Source organism: Clupea harengus, chromosome 15 (genome assembly GCF_900700415.2).
Source record: "Clupea harengus chromosome 15, Ch_v2.0.2, whole genome shotgun sequence".
NCBI lineage: Eukaryota > Metazoa > Chordata > Actinopteri > Clupeiformes > Clupeidae > Clupea > Clupea harengus.
The window spans coordinates 7,099,120-7,114,390 of NC_045166.1; the positions used below are offsets into that span (position 1 = coordinate 7,099,120).

A 15,271-nucleotide genomic window follows, 5' to 3' on the forward strand; every position below is an offset into this window, starting at 1 on the left:
GTGAGATGGAATATTCTAGAAACTATGTTTCCAGTGAGGTATGACAGTGAGTGGGACAGGGAGATTTTAGGATGGTGTTAGTGTGTGTTGTTTAGCCCTGACAGGGGATGTCAGTGGTATGTGTTACAGTAAATGTATATGCACGCTGGGGTCAAAATGTAACTGTTGTGAGCTATACTGTAATGGAATGTATGCAATCTATCTGTGTGCTGCAATCTATCTTGTTAGGTACATTTTTAGGTACGGTAAACAGGACAAGAACAAATATATTTTTTTTAAAGACAAACAAGACCGAGGATTCAGAAAGACTGTTTCAGAGAGTGAGAGCTGAAGCTGAGAGTTTAAGCTGAAACATGCCTGAACACTCTGGGATGTGAGAATCACCCAGGCTAATATCAGATCTTTCCACCACACCACCCAATGTGTAAAAATAAATTAAAAACCTAGCTGAGTTAATGTGCTTTTCCACTGCAGGAACTCGTGGGCCATTTTAGAGACTTGTAGCTTTTCCACTGGAGGAACCGCGCTGTAGGACCTATTTAGGTGCCATTTTGGGGGAGAAGCAAGTACCTACTCCAGGGTGTGTGTGTGTGTGAGGGTGTGTGAGGGTGTACTCCAGGGTGTGTGCGCGTGTGTGAGCGCAGTACAAAAGCGCCTTGAGAAACACACGCTTGTCTGTCAGGCTGATTGCAAACTGGAGTGGCAGGGATGCCGAGACCGAACTGCCAGCTAACAAGGTGATGTGAGACCTGCGTGGCTATGACAGTCAGCAAGTCCAGATGGGTAAAAATACTGAGGTGAGATGAGTCCCCCATATTATATGTGAAACACAGTGTGTGTGTGTGTGTGTGTGTGTGTGTGTGTGTGGGGGGGGGGGGGGGGGTATATTCATTCATTCAGCTCATACAGCATTGTGGGAATGTCCCCAAACACACAAAGACATCCCTGACTAGTGAGGGTGCGAGCTAAATGTACCAAATTCACCACATCTGTATCGTCCTTATGACAACAGTTGGGATGATAACCATAGTGAGGTAGTGTGTGATTCACTGATATCCTGGTTCGTGGTCACGTGTGTCCTCCCGCAGGTGCAGAGGTAGAGAGTCTCTTTGCCAAATGGACGAGCACACAACTACACAACTACACAACTACACAACTACACAACTACACAACGAGGTGAGAAGGGAAGTCTGCCCTGAGCCTATAGGTGCATTTTCAGGATGTGTGTTTGTGCGTGTGTGCGCATGTGCATGTGTGTGTGTATGTGTGTGTGTGTTTGTGTGTGTGTGCGTGCGTATGTGTGCGTGTTTGCGCAAGTGTGTGTGTGTGTATGTGTATGTGTGTGTGTGCGTGTGTTTGCATGTGTGTGCGATGTATAGTTACAGGGGAAGATGTATGCCCGAAGGTATAGTTTGTGTAAGTTGCGTTGCGCTCGTTCCAATGAGACCTCTGTAGGTTGTGTCTTGTGTATTGTATGGTACTGCATGTCCTTAGGAGTGCATATGTGGCCTGAAGGTTGAGTGTATTGACTGGTGCCATGAGGAACGTGATGCTTCTTGCTGCCGCTCCACTGCCCAGCCATACTACGGCTCGCCGAAAGCCGAGGCCTTGTCCTTTAGCAGGTCCAGACACAGATGGCAGCTCCAGCTCCCTGCAGAGGTGAAGAGGGGGGAGAGGTGAGCTGGAGGGGTACAGGCTGAGGAGGTGTTAACAGTGGGGTGGGGAGTGTGACAGCGAGCTGACTTACCCTCTGGGGGCGCGGTCATGGGGGGCTTCAGGCAGTACATGTGGTAGCCCCGGTCACAGTCGTCACAGAAGAGCAGCTGGTCCTGAGGAAGGGAGAGTGACAACAGAAGCCCGTCTCTATCAACTTCCACACACTCAGAGAGAGAGAGAGAGAGAGAGAGAGAGAGAGAGACGCGCCAGAGTACTCCAACTAAATGTTCTCCCTGTCTAAAAAAGGATTCAGCTCAAGGCAATGACAAATTGGTCGCCCCTGTGAATGACTGACATTATCATGTCTTAGACTTGTCCTGTGGCACAATACATATAAGAGATTCCACCCCCAGGTGCCATAATGACAATGGTAATGTACAACTATTGTATCCATGGAAATAAACTGCTTTACAATGCAAATTAAAATGCATTCCAGTGAACAGCTGTGACATCTCCACGATAGGCTTTTGTTAATATTATGACAGAGGATTTAAGTGTTATAGGTGTTATAAGTGTTACAAAATACCCAGTTGACATTTCCAGCTTCTGACTTATTGACCCACTTTGTCCCTGAACAGGCTAGTGCTCCTTATGGCCACTGTGCGTCACTCTTTGCCCGCTGTACAGCCAGTCAGAGAGCTTTAAAGTCACTGTGCTGCCGGTCTGTGCCGCTGTGTGTGTCTGTGTGTGTGTGTGTGACTGTGTGTGTGTGTGTGTGTGTGTGTCTGTGCCGCTGTGTGTGTGTCTGTGCCGCAGTGTGTGTGTGTGCCGCTGTGTGTGTGTGTGTGTGTGTGTGTGACTGTGTGTGTGTGTGTGTGTGTGTGTGTGTGTCTGTGCCGCTGTGTGTGTGTCTGTGCCGCAGTGTGTGTGTGTGCCGCTGTGTGTGTGTGTGTGCCGCTGTGTGTGACTGTGCCGCTGTGTGTGTGTCTGCGGTGTATGGGTCTGTGCCGCTGTGTATGTGTGGGTCTGTACCGCTGTGTGTGTGTGTGTCTGTGGTGTGTGTGTGTGTGTGTGTGCGCCTGTGTCTGTGCCGCTGTGTGTGTGTGTGTCTGTGCCGCTGTGTGTGTGTCTGCGGTGTGTGTGTGTGTGTGTCTGTGCCACTGTGTGTGTGTGTGTCTGTGGTGTGTGTGTGTGTGTGTGTGTGTGTGTGTCTGTGCCACTGTGTGAGTGTGTGTGTGTTTGTGGTGTGTGGCACTCACATCGTTTTCAGACGTGCCGCACAGACTGCAGGACTTGCACTCGATGCACTGCCACTGGTAGGTCCGCACTGCCTGCATCATGTTCTCCGTGAACTGCAGACACGTTGGATGGCCTAGAGAGAGAGAGAGGGAGGAGAAAGAAAAGAAAAGGAGAGCAAAAAAGAGGGGGGGGGGCGGGAGACAAAAGATATGCAGTTAAGTTTGTAAACTGCACAGAGGCACAGAAGGATGGATTGGTCTATAATATATATATATATATATATATATATATATACATATACATACACACACACACACACACACACACACTCTATAAATGATTGATTAGGTCTTCATTTGAGCTACTCAGACACAACGTCAAAGAAAAAATGTCCCCCCACTCCTGCCTGCAGTGGATATCATACACTTCCACCTTTTATTCCTTTGTCAGACACAAAGCAGTCAGAGGCGTTTGGTGTCTGACAGAAAAAAGCGGAGAAAAAGAAAACAGACGGTTTTGTGCACCCTTTCACTTGAGACGCTGCCAAAGCTTTGGTCTGCTCATTTCCTTTGAGAAGCTCAGGGAACAGCCTGGCCAGTTTGCCTTGCTGCCCGGTAAAGTCTGGTTAAGCCCGTGGCTCAAACTTCCTGCAGTGTTTGGCTGTGTGTGTGCGTGTGTGTGTGTACACACACATTTGTGTTTGTGTGTGCCCATTTGTTTGTGTGTGTGTGTGTTTCCTTCAGGGAGAATGTATACCCCCTGCTGTTCCACCTGTATTAGCACACACACACACACACACACACACACACACACACACACACACACACACACACACACACACACACACACACACACACACACACACACACACACACACACACACACACACACACACACACACACGTACTCAATGTTCTAGTCGCGCATTGACCAGTTTTCCCCCTACAGTCCCAGAGACATTAGTACAGAATCAAAGTCTGTCTAAAAGGTTGTATGTCTGCAGGGCTACACCTACACCCCCCCCCCACACACACACACACAAGTCTGCAGGGCTACACTACCCCCTCCAAGTGGTGTCCAAGACGTTTCTGAATCTTGTCAAACTAGGTTTAGGAGGCACGCAGAAATGTCTCTCTCTGCTTTCACCTAGAATTGCTACATGACTGTAAAATGAAGATAATTAAGGATGTGTGATGCATAAATGTCAATTTTTGCCCTTTCTGTGTCGCATTGTTCTCCTTGTCGGAGAGACGTATTTTACCTTTGTGCTTTTTAGAACTTCACACTGTTTTTGTCTGATAGAGGAAGAAAAAGCCAAGGAGATGTGGATGTCAGTCTTTTATTTAGCATATTCACTAAATAATAATAATAATACTAATAATAATAATACTACTCTTCTCCAAAAGAGAAAACATTCCATTTTTTTTTGTTTGCATGCGTTTGTTTGTTGTTTTTAAAAGAGCCCTCTTTCGAGGTCAGCTCCCCTCAGATGAAAGGTTCTTGCAACCGAAATCCATCAAGGAAGTCTGTCAGACACTTTTACATATCATCCTTTCAGCCATCAACCGATGATCTCCATGAACCGTTTGTCCGTACACACACCAAAAAGACCACCACTTGTTTGAACACAAACTTTACACTGAAACACTAAAATCTTTGGACTTCAGTCTGAACTCTTTGAGCACCATTTATTTCTCACAACCGGTGTCTTCTTTACCATGACTTGACAGATACCAACGGATCTGCTGATTTCATAATGTTTACATACACATGCCTATATTTGTTTATACTATACATCAGACAGAGTAGTTCTGTTCAGTAGTACTGATGGATAAGCAGTAGCGACTTACAGTAGTCTATCAAGTGGCAGCCCCAAAACAAACACAGCACCACATCCCTGATTTTTTTATTGCAAAGAAAATACATTGTGTACAGCTTACAAGTCCACGTGGTTTGTCAGTGAGTAGGGCACAATCAAAGTATACCTCAAAGTATTTTCTCTGGAGAGCGAATCTGACATTTACAGATCAACAAAGCCCAGAAACAGCCACAACACACTGCTCCTTTACAATATAAGTCCAGCAGAACATATACAACATCTCTGCTTGTGTGTGATTGTGTGTGTGTGTGTGTGATTGTGTGTGTGTGTGTGTGTGCGCGCGCGCTCGTGCCTGTATCTGTTTTTTAAAATGGCGCATGAAGCAGTTTGTGTGAAATCTCTGTGTGTGTATATATATATATATATATATATATATGTATGTGTGTGTGTGTGTGTAAAATATCTGGTGTCTTCAGCACACAGTATATGAAACACATGTTGGTTAGAATTGTCTCATGGTGAAATAAATATGATGAGCAGGCTTTGTAAATCAGTCCTCTTGAAACCACGGTAACAAGCCCTAAGCTATAAATCTCACCACGAGGCCAGAATCAGTGCTTTTTGACATCCATTTGTCTAACATGGGTGTATGTCATTATATGTTCATGACCACAGGAGTATTTGATGAAGAAACTGTATTTTTCATGTGATTTTTGCATTTGTTTTGTTTTTACAGCATTTACCAAAGTGCCAATACTCTATACCTCTATACCTCCGCCAACACGTTCTCCTGAAGTCTACCTTTTACACCTCTATACCTCCGCCAACACGTTCTACTGAAGTCTACCTTTTACACCTCTATACTTCCGCCAACACGTTCTACTGAAGTCTACCTTTTAATGGCTGATGTCTGGCAGCTCTTCAGGTGCCCTTCAGAATAATTATCTCCGGAGCATAAATACAGCCTCTCTCGGGGGCATGAGCTGTATGCACCATCCACACCATCATCATCATCATTGTCGTTGTCGTTTATGCGCTCTCTTAGGAGAGAGGGAGATCCACACAGAGGAGGAGAGGGAGGGAGATCCACACGGAGGGAGAGAGGGAGTGCCACAGCAGGGCCTACAGCTGACAGAGATTAAACCCTCCACATAAACTCTGGCCCGGGCTGGGTGTGTCAGGGCTGGTGGTCTGGCAGAGAGGAGAGCAGACAGTCCCTTGGCCAGTAGCGGAGGATAAATGACTGGTGGGTTCATCCAGGAGGCCATGGCAGCATCTGTCCTGAGGAGAAGACAAGGGAACGGAGGGGAGGAGAGGAGAGGGGGAAGGGGAGGTCGGGAGGAGTGTTTGTCGAGTATCAGCACTGGCACAAAGAGAAGGACAGCAGAACAGGGGTCACCCAGGGGGCAGCTGGCACTGCGCCGGGTCAGAGCCAATGTGGCAGCACCCCGTTCGACTGGTCATGATGAAACACTTCTGATATTCATTAGCCTAACGACACATATCATTTGAAATACTAAGGATACTGTCATTGGGCCTCATTCTTGAACGCAGTTAAGAAAAAGTTAAGAAGAAATTAAGAAGAAATCATAGATTGGAGTGCGCCCATGTTCTTAAGGGCTAAATTTGTGAGAAATCATTGGTGATTGCGTTCACATCAATACTACAGACATCCTCGGATTTAAATAATTATAATAATAAATACAAGAATATTTGTATCATTAACAATTACGTTTCACATTTACATATAGTCATGATTCTCCGAGACATTGTGATGTCCTAAAATAAATAAAAGCACTACACGAACACTGCAAATGGCAGTGAATAAATAAATAAGCACTAAACTAAATCGCGTGGATATAGCCATAGTGGAATAGAATGGACACCTCTACTTCCTGCAACAGCACCTCTGCACCGGTAGAGTTAAGTCTGCGTTTACTGGCCGGTGCACCACCAGTGTTCGCTTTCCACTCTGACATGATTTTGATCAGTCTCAAGTTGCTTTCACATTGCACACAGAGTCCACAGGCACACGGCCCTGTTGTTGTATGCCCTTATAAGGAGCTGGCGGGGCGTTTATGTATGCAAATACAGGTGTACGAGAACGTCGTTCAATTTAAGAAACACTTTGGCGGTTTAAGAACAGATTTCCACTCGTTCATGAATCCGGCGGGGATCTTTCTTAGGGTTGGTCTTACGAAGTTCGTAAGAAGATATTTAAGAAGACACTATATGTTCGAGAATGAGGTCCATTGTTCCTTTTCAACGAATGAATGAGGCCTGTGTAGGGTGACCAGATGCAAACAGACCGAAAGTGAGACGAGTACTACGTTTGTGTGGGACAATGTGGGACATGTTACCAATGCTGAGAGGTAACCTAAAACTTTGATTATAGTGTCTATCTAACTGAATAAGAAACATTTGTATTCTGCCTTTCAGCTTGTAAGCAGCTGTGTCAGTTTGTTTTTTCTGACATGGCAGAGGAGTTCACCAACCCCACGTCTGCACATTTGATTGACGGTCCTCACAGCCTCTTAAGAGAACAGTGAAGGCGGTCATTCTTAGCCAATCGGATGACAGGCTTGGAGAAAAGCTTGGCTATGCTGCATTTGTATGAGCCGGGTTGCTCATCAATGTGTTCGAATTTCTGACAATTAAAATCCAAATGACCAATAACAATGCAGCACGATCTCAATATGCAGAATGGGTCAAAATGCTGCGCAGTGCAACGCATCGTGGGACACCTGGTCACCCTGGCTCTGTAGTTTTTCCAAACTTGAAAAACAGATCTGCAAAACTGGCTTACACATAAACTTCTCTGGTATAGTCTATTTGAATAACCTGTCATCCTGTAATGTAGTACAAAAAAACAAAAAACCCAATATGGAATTATATTTACTGGTTGAGATTATAATATGATATTTTTCTTACATTTACTGAATGAGACCATAAATATGCCGTCTTCTAACACATCATATTTTATCCTATAAGAATCTCTGACATTGTTTTACTGGCACCCTAGAGAGAGACAAGGAAATGCCGACAGGCGCTTACCTCGCAGCTACCCGTCCTCCCATGCTTCTGGACGGAATAGTCCCTGTGCACATTTCCCTCTCTGTCTCCTGATTGGCCAGTGTGTCCAAGTCTCAATTTTCCATGTTATAAATATCAATGTTAATCCAGAGGTAAACGAAGCAAGGTTGAAGGCATAGATATATTGTGTCGGTTTTTCCACAGAGGTTTCGTGGTTTGGCCGCATTGTCAATATTTTATTGAAATTGCTGAATTCCTCATTGTGGGCTGTTTATCCTATATGGGCCTTGGACGTTATATCCTTAAATCTGTCGCTTGAAAACCCCCTCTGTGTAGAAGAACAGAGAAAAGAATGGGCTCCATTGTCCCTCACAAATACTCATTCCATCGTTCGGTAATCAAGTTGTCAATTGCTGGGAGTTAAGCTTTTAAAAACAACATTCCTAGCATATTAAAAGGCCAAGGGTGTCTTCATAAAAACAAACAGTGAAGTCAATGGTGATCAAAGGAGGGTTTTCAATACTGTTTTTAATGACCTACTGCAACATAAAAAGATCCAAAATACTGCCACGAGGCCTCTTCTGCACGAGGGAGTTGTTTTTCCTCAAAAGTGATTTTCTTTTCTGGAAAGTTCTTACTCTTAATTTTCGCCTCTTTCATTGTTTTCTTTGTGTGTGTTTTTTTCTCCTTGTTTAACTTGTTTGTCTGCACTGAGGTGAGCCCGTGCGGTCGTCTGATAGGAGGTTGGCCAGCTCGTCGTCTTCGAAGCCGTGAAACGTGGATGCTTCGCTTTCTGACGTGTCCCTGAACACTTCCGGCACGCCGCGTGTCCTCCTCCTCCTCCTCCTCCTCTTGTCCTTTGGCCGCCTCGCACGAGCAGCTGACATGCATGACGGACACATCAGCATCAGGGCAAAAAAACACTTCTAATACTAAACACTAGGCCTCTCTCATACATGTACATAATACATGCTCCAGTCAGCAAGGTCTCTCACACACACACAGTTACGCACACAACACACACTGCAGTCAAGGCCTAACTCTCATGCGCATAAGCACACACACACACAGACACACACACACACACAATGCATGCATACAACACCATGCCTAGCCTCTCCAGCTGGTAGCACTTATACAGAGGTCAGGGAGTCATGGGACAATTTCAGTAGTACTAGTCTCAACGTTTTGGGACTGTGTGTGTTGGCAAGTCTTACAGCTCCTATGCTGGAGTTGACAGGCCAAAGAAAAGGTGTTGGTCTGAAGTGGACCAAATAATTGAAGCTTCTTTCGTAATACGGGGATGTTGAGTGAATTAACCATTGGTGTGGACAGAACCGCGGCTTTTCCAAACAGAGCGTTGCTTTCGAGAACATGGAAGTGAGGGTAAAAGCACAGAAATCAGAAATCAAAGAATAAAATGAAAGAACAAAAATTGTAGGTGTGATTTTCCAAAAAAACAACAAAAACCCAACAAAGCGATGATGGTTTAAACTGAAATTGAAAAGGCCCGCATGTGGCATAATTCAGCCAAGACATTTATGTGCTTGTGTGAATTAGGTCTCAATTGGCATCTTTGAGTAAACGGTTTGGATCATTTTACAAAGACTATGAGAGCTCCAGAGGCACTAAAGCTCTACCTGACCCCAGGTCATCACGGTCAAACAGCCTCTCACTACTCTACATTTGTACCTCTTGGTGTGTACAAAGGAGAGCAAGTCTTAGACCAGAGATGGAAGAACCAATAACAAAAAAAGCTGCAAGTCACTACAAGAGTCTGGCAATAACAGATCAAATATGAGTGATATGGAAGCTATTCAGACTAGTTTGAGCCCATGTTATTCTTCAAGCATGCAGTGGGGACATGAATTCTAATTGGTTTCCACTGGAGGTCAAGACTTCCAGGCAAACTATAGCTTCATGTTAACCCCCATTCTCTCTTTAGAGTTACAGTTACGTTACAGTAAGATCTAGTGAGGTTTATGTGGCAGGTTCATGAGAGAACATGTTATCGATGGAATAGACCAAACCCATGCTGTGCAAGTATGAAACCCCACAGCTGTGTTCACTCACACAATTAAATAAATAATTCTATCCCATCATAACACCAAACACATTTCAAAGGGATTTCCCCCCCCCCCCCATCACTGCGTTCTTTATAAATTCCCCTACATTATTTTTCACTGCCAATTGTGTAAAAGGCAGCAAAGTCCATACACCTCAGCACCATACTCTTTTAGCTGGCTCCATCAAGATGTTTACAAACAAAAGCAGAAAAGAAATGTACAAATGGCACACTTGCATAGTATTGATGGGATGCAAACAAACACACATGGATTCTGAATGAGCAAAAAGGTTCGTGCCATGGATTTCCACTACAACACAAACAGACTTGGCTCTCCCCGGTGCTCACCGGGAGAGCATTACCGATTTCATTCGAGTGTCTGGGGTCTGAGAGACTACAGCAAACCCCAGACAGATTTAAAGTTTTAAAGACTTTTGGAACCTTGAAACTTTGAGGCGCAGGAAAAGTTTGGCACATGAACCGAGACGTGACCATGCATGCAGTCCTTTTATGTACTAATGTGAAGATGTGTTTCTGTCCACGTAATGATGATTCCTCACAATTTCTCTACACATCACAGAGGGACTCAAATTGTGTGAATTTTCAGATATGATTATTATTACTAAATGGATGTATGTGTATATTTGCGATTGTTTTTCTTTGGGTTATGACGAAATTCAATGGAATAGCTACCCTTCTCCCTTTTTCCCCATGCTTTTCCTGCATTGTGTGTAGCTTGCATGATGCCTTCTGACCAACATGATATTGCAAAGTGGACAAAGTCTGTCCACTTCTTATTTCAGACATTTTGAACGCTCTTTCAAATCTTTCATAAGTGAATAAACAGGATATAGTTTTCACTCAGCAGTCATCACACAGTTTTTGATATGCTTCAATGGCGTTATTGTCACTGCTGCAATGCCAAGCCACTTAATGACCAAAGACCCTTTCCCATGTATGGAGGTGTGCTTGACTGCTGTGTGAAAACCCAGTACTGGGGGTGTAGAAATTCTACTGCCTGGTTTGGTCATGAACTACCCAAGTGGGAAGCCCTGAGAGCCAGACTGAGCACGCTCAGGGCGACAGAGAGCCAGAGGTCACTCACCGGAGCGTCCACAGTCCGAGCAGGACACCAGCTCCTCCGCCTGTCCCGTCTTCCGGTTGGAGACCGAGTCGCCCAGGCAGAAGTCACAGTAGTCGTTGGGAATGATGGTACCGTCAGGCCCCTTCTGAGCTGTTGGGGAAAGACAGGGAAAATGGGAATGTTCACTTGACATTCCTCTAATAAAATATTTTATTTCAGTCAGCTAACTTCAGTTAATTGTATGGTTAAAGGATACATATTTATCCATGTAGGTGCAGTCTATAAGGAACAGCTTGCTTAGCTACGTCACTCGATTGAAATGTAATCAAAAATAGAATAGGCTGGAACATTCCTTAGCTGAAGCGAAACACACATGTTCCACAGCCATTTCAGTCTGACGACATGAGTGAAGACATAAACATCGTTGACCAGCGTGGAGCTTACTGCAGTTGGCCACCTCTGGGCACTTACGTTTGTGGTTGTCGGGACGATGGGAGGGGGGTGATTGTGGCATCTCGGTCTCTTGCTCCTCTTCCCCCTCCTCGTCGGCCAGGTGGGTGTGGGTGTAGTGGTAGCTCAGACCCGGCCGGTTCTTGTAGCGTTTCCCGCAGACTGCAGAACCAAGAGAACCCAGTCAGATCCACAACTCAACTCTTTTTTTTTTTTTTTTAAGAATATTCTTTACCCCTGTCCAAGTTTAATGACCAAAGACGTCTTTGCCCAGTGTGTTTGTCAACCACCATTTTGTCTGTTTAGAGCCGACTTAAATTAGCACTGGTTGATCTACTGTAGCGATCAAAGCCATGATGGGTTAAGTGAAAAGGGAGGTGCAGAGGTTATACTATAAATACCTGCACTGTTTAGTTTGTGGTAAAGTTAAATTGCACTGCGGGAGAATGTTCTGGGCAAAGTGTTTGGTGGCAGATTTAAACCTGAACAGAAAGTACTGCTTACATGCACAGCATTTGTCTTAGTCTATAAACATTGTTCAGTGTTTACTGCAGGTTTAGTGTGTAGTGGGCTGTTTCTGTTGGGGTTTTAAGTCATCCAGAAGTCACCATTTTATCGGTTCATTTTGTTGTATATCCTTCTGGTCAAGAAAGGTCATGAAATAGTTAGTTAAATATTTCAAAACAGCTGGGATTCATATACCGGATAGTACAAATTTTCAATAATACTGGCTATGAAAGAAATATGGTCTGCATTAAGCAATGTGCATCTACTGCATCATGCAGTTGGACATATATACAGCTGAATATTCTACAGATGACTATTATAAACAGGATATCTATGGGATTATCTATGGTGTCCCGCTGTGGGAATACCAATAGATCAAATCGCAGAGAGATAATACCACCAGTACTTGATTCTTTTAACTATGCAATATGGCCTAACTACTGTCAAGAGTACGCAAGATTACTGCCAGAGTACGCTTGTAATCAGGTTGAAGATTGACTGGTTGAAGACAGAGTTTCTTTCAAGCAAAGAAAACTCTTTGCTGTTCATAACAAACTAAATAGCACACATCTACGCACGCACGCACAAACACACACACACACACACACACACACACACACAGGATCCTTTGTCATGTTTGGGCTTTAGTTGAACTTCTCTTCCTCAGTTATGAGGCAGCTCAAACATCAAACGCCCATCGACAACAGGTATGGCTGCTTCATATGAAGAGTTCCAGTGCAAGGACATACCAGAGGAAATTACTTTAAGATGCACATCGCAACAACAGATTAGGACGTTAAAAGGCAGGCCGATGCCACCGCATGCGATCGTACAGCATGACTCTTTTCCCATGATACCTAACACAGGAAGCTGTCAACACCGCCTGAGATTCTAAAGCTAGCTTAAGCCCCAACAGTCCAACAACACTACAGTGAAAGCAATGCCACACCGCTATGCAAGCGGTTAGCTCTCGCATTAGCTGAGCTGGGAATCTGCCAAAGTTTTCTAACATCAAAGTAGCGCATACAGAGATGTTAGAGACATGCATGTCTTGTCATTAGGACTGCAAAGCAAGAGCAACGCATTAAAGCAGAGCCGAGCAACCATTTAAGTTTGTCAGCCATTTAAGAAAGATTGTCAGATCAACATCATCAGAGCAGCTCCTATCAGCAGCAGCAGCAGCAGCAGCAGGTCAAGCAGAAGCAAAAGGAGTGGGACAAATCCAGGTACCTGAGTTGGCGGATTTTGAGTTATGTTTTTGTTTGTATCTGTCTGAAACAGAGGAGACACAGAGCAAAAAAAGAAAAGAAAAGAAAGGGAGGGGAAGGGAAGAAAGGAAAAAAAAAAGATAAAAATAACAAGAGTGAGTTTATTTTCAGACTGGCTGATTACACGAGAACTCGAATCCTCTTGCTTTTTCCTCCCTCGCGCTTGCATGCTCCCACAAACTCTGAAACCACAGTGACAAAAAAAAAACGTCCATGCCAAAGAAGGAAGCACAGGGGGCAGCCATTAACCAATTAGGTTTGGGGAGGCACTGAAAAGAGCGGATCTCAAATGTCTTGTGTTATTTGCACCACATCACTTTTCTTTCTCGTTGCATTCCTGGAGGACAAGACAACATTGTTAATCAATGAACGCGCACACACACACACACACACACACACACACACACACACACACACACACACACACACACAGAAAGAAAAATAATGTTTATGTGTGATGCCCCCTTTTTGGCTGAAGTTCTGGGGATAACCTTTAGGGTCATCACAGAACTCTTTCCTGGAGAAACTGGAGTCTTCCTAAATGAAAACTGATTTAATTTAACTTTTGGGCCAGGGTACCAGACGGGTTCTACTAGCAACCCTTCATCAAGGATTCTGTGCAGAACCTTTATGTGTTCAACCAAAAACATTTTCTCTCAGAGCACACAAGTTCCGCCGATGAGGCATGTACTTTGTCGTTATTTCACTGCAGACCTTCTACGTTACTTACTAGAGCTGTTTGTTTCAAATTAGGCCCTGATCGTGTGAATCAATGACAGATAAATATGAGAGTTTCTTACTATCGCAGACATAGGGCTTGTCCTGGTCATCCCCAGAGACGGCTTCAGTCCTCCTGCGTCCACTTCCCCGACTCTGAAGTCCAAATGAGACACAGACAGAGAAGATGAAGTCATTATAGCATACCCTTTTGCTTCCTTTCTATCGGCACTCCTTTTTTCTTCCTTCAGTATCTCACTCTTTCTGTTTGTATGTTTGTATGTTTGTGTGTGTGTGTGTGTGTGTGTGTATGTGTGTGCACGTGTTTATGTGCTTTGATTTGCAAACTCACTCTGCCTTTATTTCGATGCTTCCTCTTCGGGGTGTCCACTTCAAAGTCGTCGTCGTCATGGAAACCGTCCCCGTTTTCGTCTGCATCCAGAACCCTCTGAACAGCATGGGAAGAGCAGGGGCAGGTGGGGGAGACACAGTATGCAATTCAGTACTTCAGACTAGGAGTCATATGAGGCATAACAAAGCAGGAAGTTTAGCAGGAAGGTGGCTACAGAGGACTTGAGGTGTGGAGATCGACCCAGGTGCAGCTCAGGCACCTGCATCTTTGCCCTCTGACTTGATAAGTGTCCTTTTTGCAGGACAATTAAAAAAAAATATTTCTAATTTTATATTCAAGTCTTTTTAAATAATTTGAATTTGGCTCATAGCATCAATTTTCAGTTAAAAGCGTGCTGTGTAACTATGCCCGACAGCAGCGTTAAATTTCTAATTCTGAGAGGCCGCACGAGCCCCTACACCTCCCACTTCCACTTCGGCGAAGCAGTGCCCACGTCTCCCTGTCCTGCCTTTACTGCTGACAGCCAGGTAACGATACTGACCCCTAAGTCTTGGCGTTGTGAAATGAAAGCACTATTAAAACATCCAATCCATTAAAGATGCAGTCCATGATTCGGTTTTGGTTTTTGCAAAAGGTTATTAATATTTGTGCTCAACAGCCAATCAAATGTACACCCCTCCCTTCCATGCTACTGAAGCACGTGTTGAACATGTGTCCGAGCCACTACGTCTGTTTTCCATTTAAAGAGACAGGACTGTGTACAAACACCAGAGTTTTTTTTTTAACTTCAACCACTGAACAGACAGCTAGAGGACCATGAGGAGCAATTAGTTGAATTTGACCAAAAGTGTACGGGATTAGACTCGGGGATTACACCTTTAACTTTAGCATCAAGCAATCTGGTCTGTTAAAAACTAGCCTTGTCAATGAAAACCAGTGAAGCCCGTTAATTCCGTTGTCAGGCAACTCAAACAAATGACTATGGATTAAGCCTACATGGTTAATGGTCTATGCAATCATATTTGGATCTCAGAAACATTAGCCTATTAGTCACCCCTTTTCTGTGGAAAGCTCATAGCTC

The 15,271-nt window shown here is 44.4% G+C and overlaps 1 protein-coding gene across 8 annotated transcripts in view; it reads right to left on the reverse strand.

Moving 5' to 3' along the window:
* Window positions 1-900: 900 nt before the first annotated feature.
* LOC105889794 (zinc finger protein DPF3) overlaps window positions 901-15,271 on the reverse strand; it is a 32,090-nt gene continuing 17,719 nt past the window's right edge. For 2 of the 8 annotated variants that reach the window (XM_031581050.2, XM_031581054.2), the window contains exons 5-12: window positions 14,191-14,286; window positions 13,922-13,994; window positions 13,084-13,125; window positions 11,368-11,508; window positions 10,918-11,046; window positions 2,916-3,028; window positions 1,748-1,829; window positions 901-1,651 (exon numbers count right to left, since the gene is read on the reverse strand). In XM_031581050.2, the coding sequence (XP_031436910.1) occupies window positions 1,584-1,651; window positions 1,748-1,829; window positions 2,916-3,028; window positions 10,918-11,046; window positions 11,368-11,508; window positions 13,084-13,125; window positions 13,922-13,994; window positions 14,191-14,286 (744 nt within the window). In that variant the 3' untranslated portion in view covers window positions 901-1,583. Of the gene's footprint in view, window positions 1,652-1,747; window positions 1,830-2,915; window positions 3,029-4,016; window positions 5,996-7,768; window positions 8,628-10,917; window positions 11,047-11,367; window positions 11,509-13,083; window positions 13,126-13,921; window positions 13,995-14,190; window positions 14,287-15,271 lie in introns of those variants that run through there. The other 6 variants (XM_031581053.2, XR_004165202.2, XR_004165203.1 and 3 more) reach the window with 6 other exon arrangements.